At 48.6% G+C, this 23591-nt stretch overlaps 1 protein-coding gene across 3 annotated transcripts in view; it reads left to right on the top strand.

The window, feature by feature from the left end:
- UBR2 (ubiquitin protein ligase E3 component n-recognin 2) overlaps window positions 1-23591 on the top strand; it is a 1393714-nt gene that overhangs the window by 668930 nt on the left and 701193 nt on the right. For all 3 annotated transcript variants that reach the window (XM_085612829.1, XM_085612828.1, XM_085612830.1), the window contains one exon: window positions 13548-13702. In XM_085612829.1, the coding sequence (XP_085468955.1) occupies window positions 13548-13702 (155 nt within the window). The remainder of the gene's footprint in view (window positions 1-13547; window positions 13703-23591) is intronic.

The raw sequence follows: 23591 nt of genomic DNA, 5'->3' as shown, positions 1-23591 counted from the left end.
GTGGAAGAACATTCACAAACTCTTTATGGATTCTCAATGACCCTGCCTGTCTCAGTATATCATTCACCAGCCTGGGAGATCTAAAACTTACAACAATACAGTCTCCCTCTAACTGTTTAACAGTCTTGCCCACCCATGGAACCCTTCTGATCATCATAAAATGATTATCAAGGTGATGACCCAGGACCGTTTTGTTCGACAAATAGTGGAGAGCCTTATTTTTCAGGGAGGTCCAATGTTCCTTTTTATCAGGCTCCAATTTGGGGACATTAGCTAAGATTATAGTGTAAGGGCATGCCTCTACTGGTAGATGTAATGCCAAATCCCCTCCACGTTGGGGTACTGAAGAATGTGACCCCCCCCCCCCCTTAATCTGTGTTTGCCCTTCCTTTCCATGTGTGGCTCTCAGGATCTCTCGTGATGATAGGGGAATGTTAGGTCCCGAACTGTTAGACACTACAGGAAGAACTGGTTGTTGTAATGGGGTAATCATTGAATTCAGCAAGCTATCAACGGAGGCCGTAACTGTACTGAGTGTGTCCCCCACCGTGGTACTTGGGCCTGTCTTAGGCGCCCTAATACTAAGGTGAGTTTCGATAATACTAATACGATCCTCGATGCGCTTCAAAGTATCCATTAAGGGCTGGGTAAGTGACCTAAGGTGAGCATCCATAGTTGTGACAAGACTCGACATAAGTGTCTCCCTACTCTTGTCCGTGCCTAAATCAGAGCAATCACACCTTTTCTCACCCGGATCCACTCTATCTAGATGAGGGAAACTACTATTAGTTTGTTCCGTCCCTAAGGCGATAATACTAGTCCTTGGTTGTTTCGCCTGTTTCCGACTACCCTCTGGGTTTTTGTTAGCCTTTCTTTTCCCCGTGACAATTTTCCCCCCTTTAGTCGTCAAGTCGCTTTTGGCCCTGGACTGTCTAGTGTGTATAGCCACAGGTGAGGGAGCTGTATTATCTGTAAATAAGGGGGCAGTAGCAATCAGATGACAATTTTCCACAATTGACCCATTAGAAATCACACGGGGATACACTACAGCCGGAGGTGCATTGGAAGAGGAAATGTCTACCGGAGGTAGCAAAGTACTTGGGTGTCCAATGGGGTCAAGGGACAGTCGTCGTTCAACCAAGGCTATTTCATTGACTACAGCAGTTTCAGCCTGTTTTAAGAAATTGTCCAATGTCCCCATGCCCGCTGCCCTTGTGCTTGGTTTGGTAGACCCCTTCGTCATATCACACATGGATATATAACAACACCGAAGAAAGTACTTTACAGGACTCACCCCAGATCAAACGATTATAACAAGATGTTAAGGGATAGTCCCAACCCGACCTCCTTCGTCCTCTGACGGCCTCAGATGGCCCGCCCTCTGCCCGGGCTCAGCCCGGCGCCGCCCGCGCGCGTCCCGCGACGCAGAAGGAGCCTCGGTCTTTTGAGCGCCTTCGGGTGCGTAGATGGCGTCAGGACGTGAGGGTCCGCTAGGGAGTCTGGGTATTGTAGTCCACTATGGCGGCGGCGGCAGGGTAGAGACGCGGCCGAAGGAACCCCCACAGCGGCAACTGCAGCGCTGGCCGACAGAGCAGACCAGCAAACGAGACCACCAGCAGGTAGGCAGGCTTCTGATTATAGATTTCCCGCTCTCCAGAGGGAGCCTCGGTCTTTTGAGCGCCTCCGGGCGCGTAGATGGCGTCAGGACGTGAGGGTCTGCTAGGGAGTCTGGGTATTGTAGTCCACTATGGCGGCGGCGGCAGGGTAGAGACGCGGCCGAAGGAACCCCCACAGCGGCAACTGCAGCGCTGGCCGACAGAGCAGACCAGCAAACGAGACCACCAGCAGGTAGGCAGGCTTCTGATTATAGATTTCCCGCTCTCCAGAGGGAGCCTCGGTCTTTTGAGCGCCTCCGGGCGCGTAGATGGCGTCAGGATGTGAGGGTCCGCTAGGGAGTCTGGGTATTGTAGTCCCCTATGGCGGCGGCGGCAGGGTAGAGACGCGGCCGAAGGAACCCCCACAGCGGCAACTGCAGCGCTGGCCGACAGAGCAGACCAGCAAACGAGACCACCAGCAGGTAGGCAGGCTTCTGATTATAGATTTCCAGGGACTCAGCTCATTTAGAGCCTTGAAAATCATGCAACCTGTTTTAAATTCCACTCTTTTTGTAATCGGCAACCAATGTAATTCATGCAATAAAGGCAAAGAGGGGGTTCTGGCCGGAGAATCCGTAACCAGTCGAGCAGCTGTATTTTGAATGACCTGTAGTTTGTCCAAAGAGGCAGCATGAGCAGAGAGAAGAAGAGCATTGCAATAATCAATCTTGCTCATGAGCAAAGCCTGAATCAGAGTCTTCCTGGTGGATAATGGAAGCAACGGAAAAACTCTTCTAAGTAAACTTAGAGTGTGATAGCACGACCCAGCCATTGTATTAACATGGGTCTGCAAAGTGAGTTTATTATCAAGCTTGATGCCCAGATTTTTGGCTACCTCTTTAGGTGCAGGGGCTTTACCCAACTCCTCCGGCCACCAGCTAGGTGACCAACAGATGTCAGCACCTCCGAACAGCAGAATCTCAGATTTCTCAGAGTTTAACTGGAGATAGTTGGTTTTCATCCAGGAGGCAATAGCCATCATACCCTGAGAAAAGATGGTTTGTATGTCTGATCTCCTTTTGTCGAAGGTGAGGAGGAGTTGAGTGTCATCTGCGTAAGAGATGGGATTAAACCCCAGGTCCCTCATCAGTATTGCCAGGGGCGTCATATAGATATTAAATAAAGTAGGGCTCAAACAAGAGCCCTGCGGGACGCCTCTGGTAACCTGTGAACGAGCAGATGTAAAAGGACCTATTGACACTGCCTGAGTACGGTTGGACAGGAAGTCTGACAACCAGCTCAATGCTGATCCGCAGATGCCACACTCTAGTAATCTATGCAAGAGAACTTGGTGGGAGATGGTATCAAATGCTGCTGAAAGGTCAAGCAGCACCAGAAGTGCCGCTTGACCATGATCCAGAGCCATTCTGATATTGTCCGTCACCTCCACCAAGGCAGTCTCCGTGCTATGCTTAGCTCGAAAGCCTGACTGCGAAATGTCCAGAGCAACAGAAGACTCAAGGAAAGCAGATAAGTGCTTGTTAATGTGCTTCTCCATGATCTTACTCTGTAGAGGAAGCAATGAGATCGGGCGATAGTTTGACACTTCCTCAGGAGAGATGTTGGGATTTTTGCGGATGGGCAGAATTTGTGCGTGTTTCCACGTTTGAGGAAGACAGGCAGATCTTAAAGAAGTGTTAATTATGGTGCAAAATGGGGGCGCCAACTGAGCCGCAAATCTGGAAGAGATTTTAGCAGGAATAGTGTCCAGGGGGGATCCGGATCTGGTGGATTCCAAGAGGGTTTGCACTTCTGAGATGGTAATAGCAGGAAATGTGGTCAGACAAGGTCCTTCCCTATTGGGGTGAAAAGTGATCTCCGCGGGAATAGAAGTAAGAGTATTAGAAAGGATGATATTTTGATAGATTCTCTCAATTTTTTGTACAAAAAAAGAGGCAATATCATCACATAGTGTCTGAGAAAAACTAACCATGGTCTGACAGGATTTGGGGTTGGTAAAATCCTGTACTATTTGAAAAAGCATCCTAGCATTATTACCTGCCTGTTCTAAAGTTTCAGCAATATGAGTTTTACGGGCCAATTTAACATTTTTATGAAAAGTTGCCATGGCTTCTTTGTAAGAAATTTTAGCTTGCTCATTATGTGAGCGTCGCCAAGTCCGTTCCAGTTTTTTACAGGCACTTTTCTCCACCCGTAAGCTAGGCATGTACCAGCCAGTAGCAGACCTTTTAGGTGAGAATCTAAGAGGCTTAAAAGGAATTACTCTGTCGAGAAAATTAACAATTGTCAAATCAAATAGTCCCAGCTGCTGATCCACATCCCCCTGCATACTGTTCCAGTCCCACTCAGCAAACAGTGATGAAAGATGGTTGGCCGTTAATTTGTGCCAAGGTCTGTATTGGCGGGTGCCAGAGTTGTTAATAGTCGCTAGAGGATGTCCAATAGGACCCAACAGTTGGAAATTAATCATAAAATGATCAGACCAGGTAAGTGGCAGAGTTTCACCACATTTAATGTCTGAAGAATTGGTAAGGATAAGATCCAGAGTGTGCCCAGCAATGTGAGTGGGAGCAGTGTTCATGATCTTTAGGCCCCCTGCAGCTAGATCTTGTAAGCACAGTCTGGCATCTTGATTGGAGGCATCTTCACTGTGGATGTTAAAATCCCCAATCAAGAGAAATTTACACGTGGTGATTAAATAGGGAGATATAAATTCAAGCAGCTGGCTAGTGAAATTAGATATTGATCCCGGTGGTCTATAAACTAGAGCACCTTTCCAAATGCAGCCTGCAGATAGATCCAATCTAAAAACAATACATTCAAACGCTTCCGTCCCCATCTGATCAAGGATAGTGGCAGTCAGTTCCTCTTTATAAATTAAGGCTATGCCCCCACCCGTTTTGCTTATTCTATCCCGCCTAAGAATCCGATAGCCCTCGGGTATAGCAAGAGCAATAGCCGGAGTAGAGGAGGGTTTAAGCCAGGTGTCAGTAATGAAACCCATATCTGGCTTCTGATCAGTTAAAGCATCCCATATCTCCGCGGAATGTTTGACCAAAGATCTGACATTGGCTAAAATACAATTCCATACCTGGTGCTGCACAATGGGAGGCGAATAACTATGATGGACCAACTGAAGAGGATCAGGTGGGCGCAGGCAATCAGGTGATAGAGTGGTAGATAAAGTGGGACTGTAACAATGCAAACTTTGATACTTGCAGCTCGGGCATGAAAAGGGACCTTCAAAAGGGCCATTGCGCAAAGTTTTACAACACATCTTATTTAACAATAGCAACTGCTCACGTGAATATGACAGAGCTGGATTGGTCACGGATCCTAATCCTATCTGCAAACTATCAAGGTGTATGGCGGCTGGCGGCGACCTGGCGCGGACGGACGCAGACGGGCTTGCCTCTGGCGTGCCTCCGGCGCGCCATCGGCGCGCCCGCTGCGCGCGTGCGCTGCGCGCTAGCATGGGACTGCTCTTAAAGCCCCCGTAATGTGAGCACTAGAGCGCTCACCAAGATGGCGCCCAATAAAGTCCCAGTCCTTGAAAAGAACCCCGAGAGAACTCGCTAAGCTGCGAGAATGAAACCAAATTTTATGTGCGGGTATGAAAAGGATCAAAGAGGTAAAAAATAAAAAAATTTAAAACGAGTATGTGAGCTTCGCATAAAATACAGAGACATGCTAATACATCAGCAATCTGCTTCCCTACGTATTAGGAGGGGGTAGTGCAGGTAGCCAAGATGTAAGTTAGAAATCTAACAAGCAACTTCAGCGTTCAGTCAGCAAAACACAATTCCTCCAAGGAATCAGCTAGCCTTGTATTGCAAGCGGAAGTTAAAGCAGGCAGGTACCTGAAATGAGGGTGTTTGTTATGCTGCCAGCAGGATAATATTTTTAATTCATTAGAGTGTGCATCACATGCTTTTTAGAATGTTTTTATTTTTCCAAAATAAAAGCATTCTGAAGTGTGATGCACGTTGTAATGAATTAACATTTCCTAGATAGAATGTATCAACAGAAAGTTAAAAGGGTACATTAGAGCTCCATTTTACACCTGTCCATGAGATTTCCATTATAATGGAGAAAGCTAGGGGTCGCAGGAACAATGCCAAGAGTAGCAAGAGGCAAGTTAGGGGTCGCAGCTGAGACCCCTCAATGACGTCCATGCTGTAGTACTGCAACAACCAGGGCGGGTGGTGTTGTGGACGCTGTGCCAACAGGCTTTGAGTCTCTGGGCATGGCTAGACCACCAAACAGATTTTTCTGGTGACACCAAACTGATTTTTCTGGTGACACATGTGCCGGGCTCCCTGAATGCCAGAACAGTTGAGGAAGCGGTCAACACCTTGTGGGTCATAAAGGCCAATTTCAAACAGAGGTAGCGAAGAGTTTTTTCTGTGAGTGGGGAGAACCCTGGCTCAATCTTTTTGCCACCAGCATGAATGCACAATGTTTGCGTGTTGGAGTTTCCAAGGCATCTCACTGAGAGACAGGTTTGTGTTGAGTGGAGCTCAGGACTCCTGTATGCTTTTCTGCTGGTACCTCACCTGCCCCAAGTTCTGAAGCAGATCAGGACTGACTAGGCTCAAATCATCCTAGTGGCTCCAATTGGGCACGGATAGAATGGTATCCCAAGCTTCTGGGCATGAGCATCTGTCCTCCAATCGTGTTGACCCTTCGGGAGAATCTCCTGTCACAGCAGCAGGGCATGGTCCTGCACTCAGGCCTACGCATCCTCCACCTCCATTCTTGGAGATTGAGTTGTGACAGTTAAGTGCTTTTGACCTTCCTCCTGAAGCTGTTGATGTCATCTTGGCAGCCAGGCGTCCCTCAGCAAAATCCATATATGCCTGCGATTGGGATAGGTTTGTGGCCTGGTATGTCTCTAAGCAGATCGATCCACTTCATGACAAGCTGTATGAAGTTTTGTTATTTGCATTGTCCTTATCCCTGCAAGGCCTTGCTTTGTGAACTGTTGAGTGGTACTTGTTGGCTCTGTCAGCCTTTTTACAGTTGCCATACCAGCCATCTTTATTTAAATCTCTTGTTATGCGGTTCCTCAAAGAGTTACAACATATGCTTTTGAGCCCCTCCACGGCTGTTCTCCTTATCCTCAAGACAGATTTTTAATCAAGAGTCTAACATCAGTGCGATAGGTCTACCATATACAGTCTGCTTCTGGTAACGTGCCTTAAACCATGTTCTACCAGGCAAACTGGTCCTCTGGACTCAATTCTTTTTCCTTCTGAAAGATCTTGGTCAGAATATCACCCTTTCACCATTCTTTTCTCTGCATCACCCCTTTAGGGAGGAGAAAAGGCCTCACTGGTTGGATCCTAAAGTAGGCTTGAGGTTTTATATCAATCGTACCAAAGACCACTGAGCGGACAAACAACTATTTATTGTCATTCACTGGAGTGAAGAAAGGCTAGGCCATGCAGAAAATGAACATCTTGTATAGGATCGTACTCTGCTCTAAGATCTGCTAGACACTAGCCAAAAAGTAGCCCCCTAAGGGCTTGCAGATATATTATACCAGAGTCAAGGGTGCGATCACTGCGTTGGCCCATGGGGTGCCTATTGTGTTAATTTGTCACACTGCTTACATGGATATCCCTCTATACGTTTGTCAGCCACAATTATCTGGACAGTCAGATCTACCCCGAAGGGCAGTTTGCCCACTCTGTCCTTCAGGACTTTTTGTTTTGAGCCAGTTCATGGACCCTCTACCTAGGAGGTGTTGCTTGGGTTTCTGTTCAGAAGGTGAGGAGTTGGCTGTTTAAAGGATCTAACAGAAGAAGAATTTACTTACCTTCCGTAACCTTTTTTTTCTGGTGGAGACTCTAACAACAAATTCCATCACCAGCCATCCCACTTTCCTGTTCATGAACTTTTCTCTTCACATAAAAAGGTCCCAATTTGGGAATCTACATACAGACCGCATGTAATTGGATTGGCTTTGCGTCTGAGGAAGTGTCATGTAATTAACTGATGTAAGCGCCCATGTGTGGTATGGCCTGTATAGATCTGTGAATGTCACATCCGGCGTAGAAAGACATTGACGCAGACCTGTCTCCGCCACCTGCCAGTGTGCAGGAGTAGTGCTGAAAATTTTCCGGACACAGTCGGACTCCTGGGGAAGTATTCAAAGGGTGAGGAATCTGTGATTCAATAGAGCATTATCAAAGGTAAGTAACTTATTCGAGGCAGCTATCCAGCGCTTGTGGGGGGTGCTGGCTCCGACTTGACACTGGAAACGGCGTTATGGTCCCTGGAGCCACATAGTGCCCACGTGGAACCCTGAGTTCAGTTCTTTGTTTTTCTCATGAATTTTGACATGAATCTGGAGCTATTCTCAACTCTGAGGTGAGGCGATTTTGCTCTTCAAATAGATTTTGTGCAATGCTAGGGACATGTCTCCACCAATTAAATCAGGGGTTGACCCGTGCCACAGGTGTGATGGGCAAATGTCTATCACTGACCCTCACTGAGTGTTTTGTGGTGTCTCAGTTCGAGGCACTATTCATTGTAGTGTCACTTCTTCCTCCACATGAACCCAAAGGCCATCAAAGAGCGTGAGGCCAAGCTTTTAATGGCCTGTGCTAAGGTTGACTGTGGGGGCCGTAGACAGTCAGGCTGAAGAGCCATAACAAGAATTAGTGGTGTTGTCTCTTCAGACTTTGCCAGCTAAACCAAACTTGGCACTGCCTCCTCCAATACTGGGATCGATGCTGTCATATCTAAAGTTTTGATTAATACGTCTAACCACCGTGTGAATACCCTCCAGACACCAGGCTAGATCCAGAGAATTTATTTGGCAATTCCCTTGAGCACTGGCAGGTGGCCTTGTGCAGCTCTAAGTTGACTCATTCTTGCCCCAGAAAGGATGCCAGAGCCACAAATAGTCACCACCCCTGCGCGATGATGTCAGTTCCTATCGTTGTTAGCCTTCGGTCACAGACCCGGAGCCAATTCCCTATTTTTTTCTGTCACTGACTGGAACAAACAGGTGTCTGTGACAGACCCTTAACAAGTTTTTCTCTGCTGTTTAGTTCGTCACATGACTCCAACTTGTGCCAGGATTGCATCAGGATGAACCCGAAGGCCATACAGACCACAAAGCCGTTGGCTGGGGCACAAGCACTGGGTACGCTAAATGTCCTGTCCTTGAGGCCATTCTCAAGAATGGTCTTCCTATTTCAAGTCATCTGATAGAGACTTCTAGCTGCAGACTCCTTACCATAGAATTATCCCCAGGTGACTGAATGGATCTGGAAATATTTTGTTAGCAGGACCTCTGGGTGCTGGTAGCTGCCGTCGTTGGCGCTGCTGGCGTCGTCTGCACCAAAAGTCATGGGTGCCGTGCCAAAATAGGTGCCAGTCCAGTGCATGGACGTCTGTTGTTTTCTTTCCATACCAGTCACTGCAAATCCGGAGAGAGCTGCCCCAGTCAATTTATGACTGACCTCGACATTTTGTCGAAGTCTTTTTGAGGTTTTTTTCCCTGTTGTGGCAGGATTTCCACTAGGATGGCCTGCTTCAAGCCCTGCGGCACCTGTCATTGCCAGATTTTGGTGACAACCCCACATCTTGTTTGCCTCTGGTGCCTTGAGCGCGACTTGTGTCGACTGCAACGCTATTCACCTCAAGGCCTTGAGGAGGTGCTCCGTCAAGCTTTTTGCCAAGCAACATGTGACGGTCTCCATCCCGGTTGAGGTGAAGGTCCAGGGATCGATCACAGAGCCCTAGTTCTCGTCGCATTCCAACTCATCGGGTAAGACTCACAAAAGCAAGAAGAGTAAGAAGTCCAAGTGGTCTTTGACTTTGCCTTGTCTGTCAAAGTTATCTGACAAGGGAACGTCACCATTTGATGCCTGGCTCCATGGTTGAGTCTGCTCCTGGGCAGGTTCCATGCCTCCTTGAGTTTCCAGGAACTGGAGCAACGCTTTCCCAATTCAGTAAGTTCTATGAGGCCATGCACCTCATATTTGGGTGGCCCATTCTCGTTGGCGTGCCTTCGGGTCCCAGGGGTTTGGGAGAGGACCCAGTGCTTCTCCGTCAGCAGCCCTGCCCCAGTCGGCCGCCTTTGGTTCTACAGATTGATCTGGACCAGCACCAGTTGTGCTAACCTTGACCTTCCTCAGGTCCTTGAGCGTCTGCATCAGGACTGGAGCTCGAAGGCACTCCACTGGAATGGCACCATCCCCATTCTCATCCTGACTCCTACACGGAGCCGGAGGGGTGTCGTTTGACACCGAGTGGAGCCATTCCTTCCAGGCGGGGAACAACCTTTACAACGCAACTTTTACAACGCACTACCATTACAACGCATTTTTTACAACGCATAATCCATTACAACGCATGATATTACAACGCATGACACTACAACGCATTTTTAAAAACTACCTTTACAACGCATTCCATTACAACGCATACTACCATTACAACGCATACCATTACAACGCATAATATTACACTATACTATCCAACACTTACCCTACTGATGCACCCCCTGGAGTTAGAATAGTAATTTTTACCCCTATACTATCCAACACTTACCCTACTGATGCACCCCCTGGAGTTAGAATAGTAATTTTTACCCCTATACTATCCAACACTTACCCTACTGATGCACCCCCTGGAGTTAGAATAGTAATTTTTACCCCTAAACTATCCAACACTTACCCTACTGTTGCACCCCCTGGAGTTAGAATAGTAATTTTTACCCCTATACTATCCAACACTTACCCTACTGATGCACCCCCTGGAGTTAGAATAGTAATTTTTACCCCTATACTATCCAACACTTACCCTACTGATGCTCCCCCTGGAGTTAGAATAGTAATTTTTACCCCTATACTATCCAACACTTACCCTACTGATGCACCCCCTGGAGTTAGAATAGTAATTTTTACCCCTATACTATCCAACACTTTCCCTACTGTTGCACCCCCTGGAGTTAGAATAGTAATTTTTACCCCTATACTATCCAACACTTACCCTACTGATGCACCCCCTGGAGTTAGAATAGTAATTTTTACCCCTATACTATCCAACACTTACCCTACTGATGCACCCCCTGGAGTTAGAATAGTAATTTTTACCCCTATACTATCCAACACTTACCCTACTGTTGCACCCCCTGGAGTTAGAATAGTAATTTTTACCCCTATACTATCCAACACTTTCCCTACTGTTGCACCCCCTGGAGTTAGAATAGTAATTTTTACCCCTACACTATCCAACACTTACTCTACTGTTGCACCCCCTGGAGTTAGAATAGTAATTTTTACCCCTACACTATCCAACACTTACCCTACTGTTGCACCCCCTGGAGTTAGAATAGTAATTTTTACCCCTACACTATCCAACACGTACCCTACTGTTGCACCCCCTGGAGTTAGAATAGTAATTTTTACCCCTATACTATCTAATACTTACCTTAAATGTAATTTAATATTATGCGTTGTAATGGTATGCGTTGTAAAGGTAGTATGCGTTGTAATGGTAGTGCGTTGTAAAGGTATTTTTTAAAAATGCGTTGTAGTGTCATGCGTTGTAATGTCATGCGTTGTAATGGATTATGCGTTGTAAAAAATGCGCTGTAAGTGCATGCGTTGTAAAAGTGTGCGTTGTAACGTCATACATCCCTTCCAGGCAGGAGCCCAAGCCCTATTCTTCCTCAGGAAGTACTAGGAGAGGTTGCTGGACCCTGAGAAGTACCAGAAGAACCAGTTCAACATGGACTGGTTTGATGAATTTGCAGATGCAAGCAGATTGGACACCTCTCCACAAATTGGCATGCTCTCTCTCCTGACCTTGGCTACAGAGGAGGGGACTTCTTTTGCTATGGATGTGGGAAGGGTGGCAGAGCTCCAGGACCTTAGCCTACCCTCTGTGCCAGTCAAGACTAACGTCTTGACGGAGGTGTTTAACCTGGGAGGTATCCCCTCTGAACCGCTTCTTCCATTCAATGAAACCCTCACAGACTTTCTGCAGGCGACCTGGTCCAAACCCTGCACAGGGGCTCCTGTGAACAGGACGATGCCCGCCGCCACCGTCCCACCCCAGAACACCCTACCCCCAGGGAGCTTGGGGGTCTAACCCTCAGCGTCCCGTGTAAATCCTGGTGCATTATCTACCACCCCACCGGATATGGGATCCAAGAGGCTGGACACCTTAGTAAAGAAAATGTTTTCTTCCTCCATGAATGCCAGGCGCCTTATGGGACGTTACTCCTATTTTTTGTGAGATTCGGTTGTGCAGGTGCTGCCTGTGGTCCCGGAGGAGGCCCAGCCCCTACCCTCTCAAGCTATGGCTGATGGGCGAGATGCAGCTAAGTTCACAATTCAAAGTGGGCTGGACATGGCACCAATCCTGGCTGAGAAGAACTGACTTTTCTGGAGATGTTAAACAGCATCACTTATGGACATGCCCTTTGATGGCTCTTGTCTCTGTGGCGACCAGCCGGACTCAGCACTGGAGCTCTTTGAGGATAACGGAGCTACAACCAGGTCCTTGGGCCGTTCCATGGCCAGTCCACTTTTTGCTCCTTTCGTGGCCACGGAAGGAGCTTCCAACCGTGTCTTTACCAGCCCAGCCACCACAGAGCGCAAGCTTCTGCGTGGCCAAGGACACTGTACCCACAGACTTCGTGGGTCGGGCAGCCAGAGGTTGGGCCCTTCCACCACTCCCCCAACAGCTGCAGCCTCAAAACCCCTTTAGTGTGCCCTCTTAAAATCATGGGCACTCAGTGGTAGGCAGGATACACGTCTGTGGCTTCAGACCGCTGGGTTCTTCAGATTGTCCGGAGGGGCTACTCCCTCCCCTTCATGACTATTCCTCCACCCATGCCACCCACTTGCAATGAGCTGATTGAGGACCATCCCTCCTTGATCGGCGAGGAAGTCTCGGCTCTCTTGGCCAAGGGAGCCATAGAGAGGGTGTGTCATGTGGTTACATTAGGCCTAAACAGGAACACCACCATTTTACATGCTTACGTTTTTAAGTTGCCTTCTTTTCTTAAGCAAGATGACATTTGACACACATTTTACTGCATGCCTGTGCAGAATAATATTCTCTGAAACAGCATTGCTTACATTTCTACTTCATAGGTATATTATCACCATACGTTGAACATTCTGTACAAGTCTAAGTTTAGTTCGCAAAATGTTGTCGTTATTATTGTCCGTTTGGCGACAGAGCTATCACAATAGAATCAACAATAGCGGCCTGACTGGACCTTCGGCCTGATGACATGGGTAATGTTTATTATATGAACAGTATCCCTTCCTTTTTTAGTTAGAGGAGCATTTCGCTGACACGTAGAGGTCATCTAATGCCAGAATTACATCCCCAGTAAGTTCCAGGCTCCAAATCTCTAAGTATCCCAATTTCCTTCAATCACATACCCTCTCAAAGCGGCATCTCTCGTGTCATCCGAGCCACCCAGCCTATGCGGCCAGGCCTCCAACGCCACCTGGGTAGCCGACAGCAAATGCCTAGCTCCCTTCCCCCTGTACAGGAAGTGTAGATAGGAGTGATAAGTAAATTGGGTGCATTCCAGCCTGTAGGTAGAGCAGTACTGTGGGGTGAACGCTCAGTTGTTCACTGCCACCAGGTCTGCCGCCCAGTAGTAGGCCTGACGTCCTTGAGGGCGACCCCCCTGTTTTAGGGGTTACGTTGAAGCATGGAGAGGGCTATCCTCGGGTACCCACCACACCATAGCAAGGACCGCAGGACGCCCTCCAGCTTACAAAATGTAGCCTCGGAGAGTGGTAGTAGGTATTCTGCATGACATGCAATAGTTTATGGAGCGTAATCATTTTTAAAATGGCTGCCCTCTCCAGCAGGGGCAGTGTGCGCCATCGCTCCACATAGAAACTGAATAAGATTTTTATATATTTCTTTTTTTCCTTTCAGCTCTTCCACCCCCTGTTCTCCCAGCTTTCTGTCCACTCTTTGCAAGTTTAATCAATATCCTTCAGTCTGATGTCATGCTGTGCATTATGGAAACAGTACTTCAGTGGACAATAGAGACTACTGGAAATGCCTGGTCTGAGTCCATGCTACAAAGGGTATGTGAAGTATTTTTATGTGTTGCTTATTGATTGTGATCACTGACTGCAAATGATCTAAAAGCCCATACATTATGGAGTCACTGTTAACTTGGTGTAGTGTTGTGCCTCAGTGTCTATTAAAGATCGTAGCTGTGCTTACCCACAGTCTAATGGCATTTTCACCTGGTGCGAACCATATACAACAATTTTCTGCATAAGCATGTGCTTTAGTGATAGCGATGCACCATATAAAAATGAAGTACTGGATAATATTCACTCTCATTAAGCTTCAATAGTTACTAGCTTAATTCTGATATTTGCAAACATTTTGTTACCTCTAGAGGTTTCTTACTTTCACGTTAAGAGTTTGTGGAGTGCATCATCCGACTCGAAAGCATCTATTACTGTATATAATGACTTAACCCCTTCACTGCTAGGTCTTTTTCCCCCCCTGTGCTAAGCCTTTTTTTGACTATTTGGGGTAGTGCGAGCTTAGGCCCCTGTAACTTTTTGACCACATAAGGTATCCACGCTAAATTTGCGTCATTTTCTTCCAACATCATGGGGATTCTAAAGGTACCCAGGGTTTGTGGATTCCCTGGAAGGGTCCCAGAAACTAGCCAAAATACAGCTAAATTGTGTTTTTTTTGGGCAAAATGGGAAAAAAGGGCTGCAAATGAAAGCGTCTGGGTTTTTGCCTGCAAATGGTATCAAAAAAGGATTTGTGGGACTGAAATCACCATTTTCCCAGCTTTTAGGAAATGACAGACTTTTGTCAGAAAACCAACATTTTTTACACAGTTTTGGCATTTTTCTGGGACATGCTATTTTTTGTGCTTTCAACCTCCTTCCAGTTAATGGTAGAAATGGGTATGAAAGCAATAATGGATCCTAGAAAGCTATACATTTTAGAAAAGTAGACAAAATTCTGAATTCAGCAAGGGGTCAAGAAACTAACAGTTAAATATAAGAAAAATTGAAAATTAGTTGAAAAAAACAGCCTTTTGTGTCAACGTTTTCACCTGTAACTTCTAATTATGACAGCTCTTTGAAAGCAATATACCGTTACATCCGCTGGACCTTACTGGTTGTGGGGATATATAGGACTTGTAGGTTCACCAAGAACCTGACAAACCCAGAGTCAAAAACTGAGCAGCAATTTGCAATGGCTTTTTATTATGTACCGGGTATATAGCAATTATTGTGGAAAAATTTATACATGGAAAAATCGGTATGAAAGTCACCTATGTATTTCTGAAATGGGAACAAAATATGGAGTTTAGAAACAGTAGATATTTGCACATTTCCAAAATTGGAAATACTCATACTAGTATGAGAATTATCGGTCATTTTTCAAAATGACTTATTTTTTAAACAATGTCTTTCATTTGGAAGGCAGAAATGCATCGAAAGACAATAGGTAATAACAGTTGCTTTACAAATCTGAATTACCCTAAGTCTCCCGATAAAAATGGCACCTCACGTGTGTGGGTAGGCATAGTGCCCACGACAGGAATTGGCTCAAAACCCAACGTGAACACACCACATTTTCACAATGCAAAATTTCCCTTTTTTGGCAAAGTGCCTAGCCATAGTTTTTGAACTCTAGCTCTGCCGGCACCTAGGGAAACCTAGCAAACCTATATATTTTTGAAAAATAGACATCCAGGGGAATCCAGGATGGGATCACTTGACTGCCTCTCACCAGCATCTGTTACCCAGAATCCTAAACTTTTGTAAAAAACCCCCAAAAAAACACATTTTCCTCACATTTCTGTGGGGAAAGTTCTGGAATTTGTGTGGATCCACAAATGTCCACTCACCCCGCATTCCCCAAAGTCTTCTGAGAAAAATGGTACCTCACTTGCGTGGGTAGGCATAGTGCCTGCGACAGGAAGCGGCGCAAAACGCAACGTGGACACACCCCAATTTCACAGTGAAAAATGACCCTTTTTTTGGCAAAGTGCCTAGCTGTAGTTTTTGTACCCTAGCTCTGCCAGGCACCTAGGGAAATCTAGCAAACCTATACATTTTTGAAAACTAGACACCTGGGGGAATCCAGGATGGGGTGACTTGACTACCTCCCACCAGGTTCTGTTACCCAGAATCCCTTGCAAACCTAAAACCTTGTAAAGAAAAACACATTTTCCTCACTTTTCTTTGGTGGAAAGTTCTGGAATCTGCATGGATCCTCAAATTTCCACCCACCCCGCATTCCTCAAAGTCTACCGATAAAATGGTACCTCACTTGTGTGGGTCGGCCTAGTGCCTGCGACAGGAAACGGCGCAAAACGCAACGTGGACACACCTCAATTTCGCAGTGAAAAATGACCCTTTTTAGGTCTCGCGCCTAGCGTTGCAGTGCGCAGCACGAGACGTATTGTAAGGGGGTTCTGGAAGCTGACCACACGCTCGTGCGTGTGGTTTCGAGTTTGTGGGCAGCCCTTAGGTTTAGCGTTTATTTTTACATTTTTTTAAAAGCACGCAATTGGGCAAGGGCGGGCGCATGTCCCGCCTTTGCTCTGCTGATATCCGTCCGTGTCTAGCACGCGCAGCAGCGCGCGCTCGCCTCGCTCCCTCGCCCCCGCTCCTCTGGTGCGTGCGCACCACTGGTTTCCTTTCACTTTCGCGCCGCGCGGCCGTCTCACTTTCACGGCCGCTCGGCCATTGCTTGTGTTTTAAAGGCAACTGGTCTGATGAAGAGCCAATCTTTCAGATGAATTTCAGATTAGAGACACACACACGCACACACACATGCACCCCCCCACACACGTATGTATATATTTAAGTTAAGTTGTGACCCTCGAGTGGTGAGGGGGCTGGTTGAAACCTGAGCCTGCACAAGCCCGGCGGATAAACAGCGAGATCAAATGCCAGCTCCGCAGGGGCGAGTGGGATGCCCGCCGGGAGCTGAAGCTGATGAGTAAGTGCCAGCTCCGCCTAGCTCCAGCATGTTTTGTGCACTTATGTGTTTCTTTTACAATACTGCCTTGCTGTCTTAGCCATCGTGAGGGGAGGGGGCGCGGCTGGCACAGTCCTCGACCGAGAGCACAGTACGTGTGGGCACTGGATCTTGTGTTAATGCCTGGGCAGAGCAGGGTCGTAAAGTAAGGGTTGTGTGCATGTTTTTTTTGCACTTATCCCTGTGTGCGCGATGCTTTCGGTACGCCTCAGAGAGGGTGTTTGAGCCATCCGCTCTGAATAGGGAGTGGTGCTGCTGTGTCTGTGTTGGTACCTTTCAGTTTTCATTACATACAAAGCGATACTTGCTGTCTTACAGCCAGTGGACTCGCTTGTTCAGTTCCACAAAAATATGGGTTGTCGTTGTATCGTGGGAGCAGAAATATACCACACTTCCTGCCCTTATGCATGCGAGGCAGCGATGGTTGCTTGAGAATGGTTGGATGTGGATTTCTAGGCCCTCAGGAAACACGAGCGCAGGAGAGGGCGTCTGGAATGTGAGAAGAAAGATGGCAAACACAAAAACATAGATAGCATGCGTCAGGCTTGTAAGTTGATACACGTTTTGGTGCAGGTCGAGTCTATTCGCACATGCCTCATCACGCATGGCCTTTCATGTCTCCGTTGTCACGTCCTGCCTTGGCATGAATGAGTTGTCTGTGCATTACTCTGCACAGAACCAAGGCCCAGATGAGGAAACAGCAGTAAGGGGCGGGATGGAAACGCAGCCCGTGTTACAGAAGGCGATAGTGTACAGTGGGGTTTGAATGCACCCATTTTGTCTCGAGAATAGTACGCCCTGGATGGACACAGTCAAGTAACTTTTCGCGATGAATGGGTCCTTGAACTATATCAATACAATCTGTCCTTGCCTTTACATAAATAAGCTAAATGTTATCTTGTTCAAGGCCCATGCATGCTCCCTGTTGCATTTAATATTTTTCATATACATTATTGATGGTTAGGGTACTCCAACTGATGAACATTTACACTTCAAATAGCAGATCACGTATTTATACTTCTGCTCATAATGACTAAAGACATGCAGCAGTTTACCAGGGACATTGTGAAGGACCACAGCTTCTGATTGTGGTTTCTATATTCTGCAGCAAAGGAATGTGGGTTGTAGTTCTACAGGATCTAGTAATAAATGCATCTTTTTTTATCCCTTGCCACCTCTTGCACACGGTCAATGCTATGGGCAGGGCTTTAAGTCAGATGTAAAAACTGGGGGGTCTCTCAAAGAGGTGTGGCCAATGTAATTAAGGGCGTGGCTTAAAAAAACCTAAGCTAAAAATCTGTGCTTAGCATAGTGTGCCACCAGACTTGTATTTTGCTGTTTCTATCATTGCATCCGATATATGATTCAAGTAACATCATACCTACAACAAGTCAGGACTATTGCCTTTGTCAATGGTTGTTGGTTGCATAAGATAAATAAGCAGCAACTATTGCTTGTATATACTATTGAAAAAGCTTCCACTTACAATGCAATAGGTCTCGCATTTACACAAGTTTGAGCTACTGACATTGCAAACGACAATGCCTTTTATTTTTGTTTTAGTTTTTAAAACATAAATAAAAGGCATTGTGATTTACAATGCCAACAGCTTAAACTTGAGTAAATGCGAGACCTAATGCATTGCAAATGCTTGTTTGGCAAAGTGCCTAGCTGTCGTTTTTTAACCCTAGCTCTGCCGGCACTTAGGGAAACCTAGCAAACCTGTACATTTTTGAAAACTAGACACCCAGGGGAATCCAGGATGGGGTGACTTGACTGCCTCTCACCAGGTTCTGTTACCCAGAATCCCTTGCAAACATAAAAAGGTGTAAAAAAACATTTTCCTCACATTTCTGTGGTGGAAAGTTATGGAATCTGCGTGGATCCACAAATTTCCTCCCACCCAGCGTTCCCCCAGGTCTCCCGATAAAAATGGTACCTCACTTGCGTGGGTGGGTCAAGGACCTGCGACAGGCAAGGGCCCAAAACCTATTGATGCGACATCAAAATTACCTTTCTGATGGATACATCTGCCAGTGGATTCCTCACCTTGTGAATATCCCCTGCGCCAGCAACATTCGGAAACTTTTGTAGCAGTCCACGCCGATGGGGTCGAAGACTACGTCACTGAGACACGGCTCCGCTCGCGACTCCGCTGACGTCACCGGCTCCATAAGAAGACCTCGTTGGCGTGATGACGTCAGTTCCCTTTTTTCCGCGCCGTCGACGCCAACGGATTTCGGGAATTGCTGTTGGTAGCTTTACTGTTACTTTGTTTTTCTTCTGGGTTTTCCCTGTTTCTCTTCGAAGAAGATGTCGATGAAGAGGTCGGGTTTCAAGCCCTGTCGGGAATGTGGCAAACACATGTCGATTACAGATCCACATTAAGACTGTGTTTGGTGTCTCTCTTCCGACCACGATGTGGATGGTTGCTCTTGCTGTCGCAAGATGAGCTCCAAAGCTCTAAAAGAAAGGGAGGCGAAGCTTTTCATCGCTAAGATGAAAAAAGAAAAGAGAGGAAGAAGGAAGTCAAGATCGAGGTCACGATCGAGGTAGAGGTCGGCATCGAAGTTGACATCGGGGCATGCTTCGCGAAGCAAGAAGCATAAGAAGAGGAGGCATTCTTCTCATCATCATTCTGATAAGAGTTTGGCTCCGAAGTCGCCGTCTCGACGCCGAAAGAAATCCGTGTCTCCTTCACCGGTCCCGGATTCTCCTGGTCCTTCTTCTCCAGTGACTTCGCCGGCTCCGGCGATGCCATCCCCGACGCCGGTTCCATCTCTGGCTCCATCCCCGGCTCCGTCTCCGGCCCCGGTTGAGGATCTTCAAGTCCCGGGTGAGCCTGCGACGCCGCTTGTTCCACCGTCGGCGCCGGTTGGCCTGAGTCCGGTGATGCCTGACCAGTACCCTGCATTCCATGTGCCAGGTCAGGACCCCTCGCAATATCTGAATGCGATGTATGGGGTGTTCGCGAGAGCCATGTACACCATGTCGTTTTTTCCAGCTTGGCATCTACTGGCGCCGAGGACGTCGACGCCGCTTCCATCTTCACCGGCGCCGGCTCGACCTCGTTCGACGCCGGCTGCTCCTGCGGATCCACGCTTGACGCCGGTGCCGTCGGATTAGATCACGGTGCCGCCGACGCCGCTTGTGCGGATTCGATCCAGAAGGGAAGCACAGAGTGGTGGATGAAAGGAGGTACCTTTTGTAGGAAGCTGAAGAGGGAGAGCTGGTTGGGTCGGATGAGGTGTATGAGGAGCTTAAGGAGGCTAGTGGACTGGATTTGTCTCCTGAGTGGGAAATCACTCCACCTTCAGATGAACCCTCAAAAGATGTGGCTCCGTATCATGCGGTCATCAGGAAGGCTGCGGAGCTGCTAGATCTTCAGTTGCCAACTACGGAGTTCAGATCGAATATTCTGACTGAGGTGTTGCATTCGCCCACTACAGTTTCGGAGCCTTTGTTGCCCTTTAATGAGGCCATTATGGACCTCTTCTTGAGGTATGGCGTAAGCCTTTTTCTGCTCCTGCAGTCTCGAAGACGGTCGCAAGAAGGTATAGGGCGTCTCCAGGGGATCCCGAGTTTTTAACGTCGCACCCATCGCCCGAGAGCCTGGTGGTTCAGGCGGCTTGTTCGGGTAAATCCAAGGGTGCTTTCCCTCAGGTTCTGGGGGACAGAGAAGCTAAAAAGGTGGACCAGTTGGCCAAGAAGGTCTTTTCATCGGCCAGCATGGCCCTTAAGGATTAAATTTGTTTATTATTAATTGTCGGAGCTCAAACCAGGGAACAGAAGCAAAATGCCTACAACCCAAAGGGCCGGCGTACCGTGAATCTGCTAACATCAAGGAGCGACAGGGTATAGCGCATTGTTCACAATTATACACAGCAAGTCGCCCACAACCCTTCCGGGCCGGCCGCGTCTGCAAAATTTGGATAATAACACATACATATTGTCCATAGGCCTCATGCAATAGTCCGGGGGCCCCCACGCGACGCCTGACGGCAAACGACCCGTTGAAACTACAAGCTCCCCGTGGCGCTCCTAAATTAAACAAAGAACCAACATGAAACAGAACCCCTGCCCCTGAGAACGTGGCGCGAGTCCGTGCCTCCCCTCCAGTCAATTCTGCAGCATCAGCCGCGCCAAGGACCCAAGCGCCCCCCCCCGCACCCTCCCATCTCCCTTCACCCCCCCCCCCCCCCCCACCACCCTTCGTTCCACGTCCATCTCCCTCCAACCCTCGGGGACCCCCGCAATCTGGAAGCGCTATTCTTTCTTCTGCTCCTCGGCGAGGCGCAGTAAGCGCACGTATCGGGGACAAGTAACCTCCCGAAATTCAGAGGCCAGCATTGCCAGGAAGGGTTTCCATAGCTCCCCATATTTAGAACCCTCTCCCGTCAACGTCAATGAGAGTTTTTCCATACCCAGGACGTGCCATAACCGATGCAGCCACTCAGTGAAGGATGGAATGTTGTTAGTGCGCCAGTGAGTGAGTATAGTTTGTGTCGCAGAACCCAATGCTATGGCTATCAGTCTTCCCCTCCGAGAACGAAGCGGGTAGGTCAAGGGATTCGGCAGGCCCAGCAGTGTGTAGGCGGGAAAACGTGGTATCTCAGTGTTGAAGTGACTATCCACCTCATCAAGCACCTGCGCCCAAAACGGCCGAATATATTCACACTCCCACAGTAAGTGCGTCAGTGTGGCTCCCTGTCCGCATCCTCTCCAACAACACGCCTCCCTCCGATGATCCATTGCATGGAGCCGCTCTGGGGTATAGTACCAGTAGGTTGCCACCTTCGTGAGCGTGTCGGTAAGGCCCATATGATACGCAGAGTGGCGGGCTCTGTGGTATATTCCTTCCCATTCTTTGTGGGTCAGAGTTCGCCCCAGCTCTCTCTCCCACCGCGTTCTCCCCGCATTGAAGGTATGTGTATGCCGAGCGTGCAGCATTCCATACAAGTCGGAGATTAATTGTTTATCCGAGGTGCGCGTAAGAAGCCACCTCTCATACCGTGAGAATCTCCGATCGGCCAACGGGCGCACCCGTCTGTCCAGGGCCCAGTGCCGCACTTGCAGGTAACGGAGCCTCTCCGTCTCTTGCAGTCCATATTCCTGTGAGAATTGTGCGAAGGGATATACACCTTCCCCGTCATACATGTGGTAGAGGAATCGGCAACCCGACGGCTTCCACCGGCTAAAAGCCTCCGAGTGCATCCCTGGGGTGAACTCCGGGATGTCAAACAAGGGAGTAAGCGGGGAGGGGAACGTGGTAAAGTCATGCGTAATGCTCACTCGATCCCAGCTCTCTAAAGGCACTCGGGTGATGTGTGAGGCGTACAGGTTAGGGGGCCTGTGTTCCCTACGTAGAAAGGGAATCTCCTGCAGGGGCCGGGCTGCAACTGCCTGATCTTGGAACAGCCAGTGTTTCTCCGACTCCCAGCGACTCCACTCCACTAGGTAGCGCAGCTGTGTGGCTCGGAAGTATAGCTGAAGATCGGGAACCCCCAACCCCCCGCTCTCAGGAGGGAGAGTGGATAACAGCCTCTTCATGCGTGGTTTCCGCCCGTTCCAAATGAACTGGGCCAGCTCCGCTTGCGTCTGCCGGAGCCAACCGGCAGGCGGGTATAGGGGAATCGTGCGGAATATATAGAGGAGCTGCCGCAAGACAGTCATCTTGACCGCGGCGATTCTACCCAGCCAGGAAAGGGGGCAATACTTCCAGCATCCCAGCTCCCGACGGATTTTCCGGCTCAAAGCTGCGTAGTTGAGGGCCACCACCTGCGGCAGCATCGGGGCCAGCTGTATCCCCAAATAGGGGATAGACTCCTCCTCCCACTGGAAGGGAAGCATGGACCGCAGGTAATCCCGGGTGGGCCGAGTCAAAGAGAGGCTAAGAGCCTGCGATTTATCCATATTTACCTTAAACCCGGCCACCCCCGCGAAGGTGTCCAGGTCCGCCATGCAGGCCGGGAGAGACTCCCGTGGATTAGCGATAGAGAGCAGCACATCGTCCGCATACAGGCTGATGGTGTGTATGTAGCCCCCAAACTTGATGCCAGTGATGTTAGGGTTCTGTCTTATCGTCTGGGCTAAAGGTTCCATATAGGCGGCAAAAAGCAGCGGCGACAGCGGGCACCCCTGTCGCGTGCCCCGTTCTATCCGGAAGTTAGAGGACGGGTGCCCATTCACTCGGACCGCCGCCGAGGGGAATTTGTAACAGTTGAATATATGGGTGCGGAATCTCTCCCCCAGGCCCATTTTCAACAGCACCTGCTCCAGGTATGGCCAATGGACCCGATCGAACGCCTTTTCTGCATCGATCGTGAGAAGCATGTATTCCCCCGTCGTCCTGGAGGCCTTCTCAATCAAATGTAGGACTCACTTCGTATTGTCGGGGGCCTGACGCTCCGGGATAAACCCCGCCTGATCCGGGTCTATGAGGCCCTGCATACAAGGCGCCAACCGGCTAGCCAAAATGCCCGTGTAGAGCTTGAGGTCTACATTCAATAAGGAAATAGGGCGATAGGCCCCGCATCTGGTCTTATCCTTCCCCGGTTTAGGGATGACCGTTACATGGGCCTCCAGTAGATCCGCCGGGATCGCACCCTCTGTCGCGAAGGAGTTAAATAGCTTGGTGAGCAGGGGGCCAACTGGTTGCAGAATTGTTTGTAGAAGATCGTGGTGAAGCCGTCCGGCCCCGGGGCTTTCCCCAGCTTCAGCCGCGCTATAGCAGCGATCACTTCCTCCGGGCGAATGTCTCTGTCCAGTTGGTCCGCCTGGCCCCCAGACAGCGCTGGTAGGGTGACCGCGCTCAGATAGTCCGCCCCTTGATCAGCTGCCAGGGAGGAGCCCGCATAAAGGTCAGCATAGTACGCCCGGAATGCCTCAGCTATGTCGCGATCATCCGTGAGCCTCGCGCCGTCCTCTCGGCATAGCTCCCGGACC

The sequence above is a fragment of the Triturus cristatus genome, chromosome 6, assembly GCF_964204655.1.
Source record: "Triturus cristatus chromosome 6, aTriCri1.1, whole genome shotgun sequence".
Lineage (NCBI taxonomy): Eukaryota > Metazoa > Chordata > Amphibia > Caudata > Salamandridae > Triturus > Triturus cristatus.
The sequence above is the reverse complement of the archived record's forward strand: the minus strand, read 5'-3'. Positions and strand labels throughout refer to the sequence as shown.